General features: G+C 40.8%; 1 protein-coding gene across 1 annotated transcript in view; it reads left to right on the top strand.

Annotated features, from left to right (window-relative positions):
• Nucleotides 1-3,295, top strand: part of LOC101863239 (multidrug resistance-associated protein 1) — a gene marked incomplete in the record, with an annotated part of 65,654 nt that overhangs the window by 46,131 nt on the left and 16,228 nt on the right. The window contains 2 exon segments of the mRNA XM_013091192.2: nucleotides 1,871-1,954; nucleotides 2,412-2,508. Coding sequence (XP_012946646.1) covers nucleotides 1,871-1,954; nucleotides 2,412-2,508 — 181 coding nt within the window.

Below are 3,295 nucleotides of genomic sequence, written 5' to 3'. Positions count from 1 at the left end.
AAGAAACTTGCATTTTTCCTCAGGTTTGTGAATTTTAATACCATTTTGTTTTGGCTCAATACATTTCATGGCCATTAAAGAACTCATTTCTGTGTGAATATTTATGAAAAACGTCGATTAAAGGCACAAAAAAATGTAAATTTTCAGTTACCACGGACTCTTAAGTTAGGGAAATAACTAATCTTTGACGGCCATTTTCTCACTAATTTTACCTCTGAAAACAGGTGACCTCCATCTCCTCCATTGCCAAATATCTCGACTTGTATTCAAGATAAATGGGATATTTTTTTCATCCCCCCCAAAAAAAGACTAGTGAACAAGCTTTAAGATGATACCAATAACTCTCTATGCCCAAAAATTGATGAGAGCCTGATTCCACCACGCTGCGTCGCATATTGTCTTTTTAAAAAGTAGATGGACACTCATTTGGGAAATCGCATGTTTAAAACCCTATCCGTACGTCGTGTATTACAATCGTATCCAAACGACGAGGGGAACTATGTGTCACCACTTTCCAAAGAGGAAATTTACTCGTCAATTCAATCCGTACGCTTTGCGTAGCAGTCTGTCAAAATGATTTTTTGAGAAACACTGAAAGTTTCAAAGAGATCTTTGTACTAGAAATTTTCTATAATGTGAAGAATACAACCCTAGGGGTACAAAATGACTCCAGGGCATACGGATAGGGTTAAGAACGTCAACAGCAACAGTGGCATCCTGAAGAACAAGGTGGGAGATGAAATAATGGCATATTCCTTTTTTAAACATTGAAACACGAGTACAAAAGGTCAATAATGTTAGTTACCAGCTTGTCCCACTACTTACATCCCCATGACAACAAAACTCAAAATGATCAACACCATATTCATCTCAACTCCCACCTATCAATGCCAAACATGTACCACGAACAAGACATTGGAGCAAAGAATTACAATGTGAACTGCGATGTCTTACAAAAGCAGTAAATAAGACCAGGCGAGACAAAATTAGAAACTCAGTAGTAAGAGAAATGGTGGGCACAAATGATGTCATGCAACACATCTAACACCAAAGTTTCGGACATCTCATGCAATTACCAACGCACCATCCAGCACGACGTGCCGACATAAAAATAAATTCAACGACAACAAGGCTAGTGGGCGACCGAAAAAGATCTGGATAGATGGAGTCAGGGAAACACTAACAACTCATGGCATCCCTTTAACCCAAGCTCTCCGCTGGTGGCAGAGAGACTTCTCTTTCTTCCCGCGAAACCCAAAAGGGTATAAGCGGCGGATAAAAGTAAAAGTAAAGTAAAGTCCTTTCAAAAAGTAGATGGACACTCATTTGGAAAATCGTATGTTTAAGAACGTCATCAGCTACAGTGGCTTCCTGAAGAACAAGGTGGAGGTGAAGTTATGTCATGCTCCTTTTTGTCATTTCTATTTTTTAAATGTCCCTAAAGGCAGTTAAAATAAAATAAAGCAACAGAAATGTGGTTTCTTAGGAGACTGCTGAGAATATGTTGGAAGGAAAAGAAATCAAATGAGGCAGTACTTGAAGAAGCCCAATTAGGAAAAGACAAATGCAGTTTTTGGGACTTTTAAGTAGACATTAAGGCCTTTTAGCATCCAGCTCTCACCGGCAAAATTGAAAACAAATGAGACAGGGTAGGCCCAGAATGACCTACTTTGAGAACCTAAACAGACACGCAAACAAACAGACATACACTACCTGGCCTAAACCTGTGTAAATTTTTTGATATTCACCATGCACAATATTAGCTGTTAATATAGAATTTGAAAGAAGACAACTGGGTTATAATGTTCTCAGTGTTTCCCTAATAACATTGACCCCCCCCCCCCATTTTCCCCCGTTGCCTACATGACAGACTCGCGTGCTGGTCACTCACGGCATCCACTGGCTTCCCATGGTGGACTCTATTATTGTGTTGCATCAGGGCAAAATCATACAGGTGAGTTATGGTGTGCGAGTCTCTCTCTCTCTCCTTCTCTCTCTCTCTCTCTCTCTCTCTCTCTGTCTCGCTCAGCCCCCCTCCCCCCTCTCTCTGTCGCTGTGTATGTGTGTGTGTGTGTGTGTGTGTGTGTGTGTGTGTGTGTGTGTGTGTGTGTGTGTGTGTGTGTGTGTGTGTGCGTGCGGCTAGAGAGAGAGAGAGAGAGAGAGAGAGAGAGAGAGAGAGAGAGAGAGAGAGAGAGAGAGAGAGAGAGAGAGGGAGGGAGGTAGAAATGATTGTCGGGTGCTCTGGAGTGGTTTGCGCCTTCTTTCCTATCAAACATCTATCATCCTTATCTCTCCTCCTCCTACTTTCCTTGTATATCTCTAATCTTCTGCTCTTATATGACCTATTTATGTTACACGTGCCGTAAAAATTGTTATACCAAAACTAATAATAATTTCTCTCACCCCTGTAGAAAGGAACGTACGAGGAACTGCTCACCAAAGACGGACCGTTCGCTCAGTTCTTGAGGGACTATCTCCTTGATGATGAGGAGGTGGACGATCCTGAGAGTACGTATCGAGTTGTTGTGCTGTCGTTTTTGTTGCTGTTGTTGTTGTTGTTGCTATTGTTGTTGTTGTTGTTGTTGTTGTTGTTGTTGTTGTTGTTGTTGTTGTTGTTGTTGTTGTTGTTGTTGTTGTTGTTGTTGTTGTTGTTGTATGTATGTGTGTGTGATAGCCTATCCTTCCACATTGTTTAGAGTTCGGAAGACCGTACTTTTCGCCAGGGCCGCTGCCTCTCTTGGGTAGCAGGTTATTGTTGTTGTTGTTGTTGTTGTTATTGTTGTTGTTGTTCCAATATATATATTTTTGCTAATGATATTGGTGTTTTGTTGCTTTTTAAAATTGTTGGTATTTTTGCCACCCCATATCCTATCGCTGTTCTTTTTTCCTTGTTAATGCTTGTTTTATTCTGGTGTTTTCAAACACTGTTGTTGTGATCAGTGTTGTTACTCTTGTTTTGCCAGGAAGGTGTTGTCCTTGTTGCTGTTTGTTTGTTTATTTATTACTAATTATTTTTTGCTTTCGTTGTAATCGTTGTCGGTTCTTCTTGCTGTTGTAATGGCAACAGCAGTAAAGATACGTACCCCCCCCCCCACACCCAAACACCCCTCCCGGGGAAAAAAATCCCAGCCCCATAGATGTATAGCGGAATAGCAAGGATGCGCATATAGACCAAACAATCTCCGAAAAATAAGTATATAAGAGAAAAGGTATAAGATTTGTAAGTTGTAAGGTGGGTGCCCGGGGCGTCAAAAAAAACCCACAAAAAGATATGTTATGAAGTAGAGGGACTACA

This window comes from Aplysia californica, unplaced genomic scaffold, assembly GCF_000002075.1.
Source record: "Aplysia californica isolate F4 #8 unplaced genomic scaffold, AplCal3.0 scaffold00030, whole genome shotgun sequence".
NCBI classification, from domain to species: domain Eukaryota; kingdom Metazoa; phylum Mollusca; class Gastropoda; order Aplysiida; family Aplysiidae; genus Aplysia; species Aplysia californica.
The sequence above is the reverse complement of the archived record's forward strand: the minus strand, read 5'-3'. Positions and strand labels throughout refer to the sequence as shown.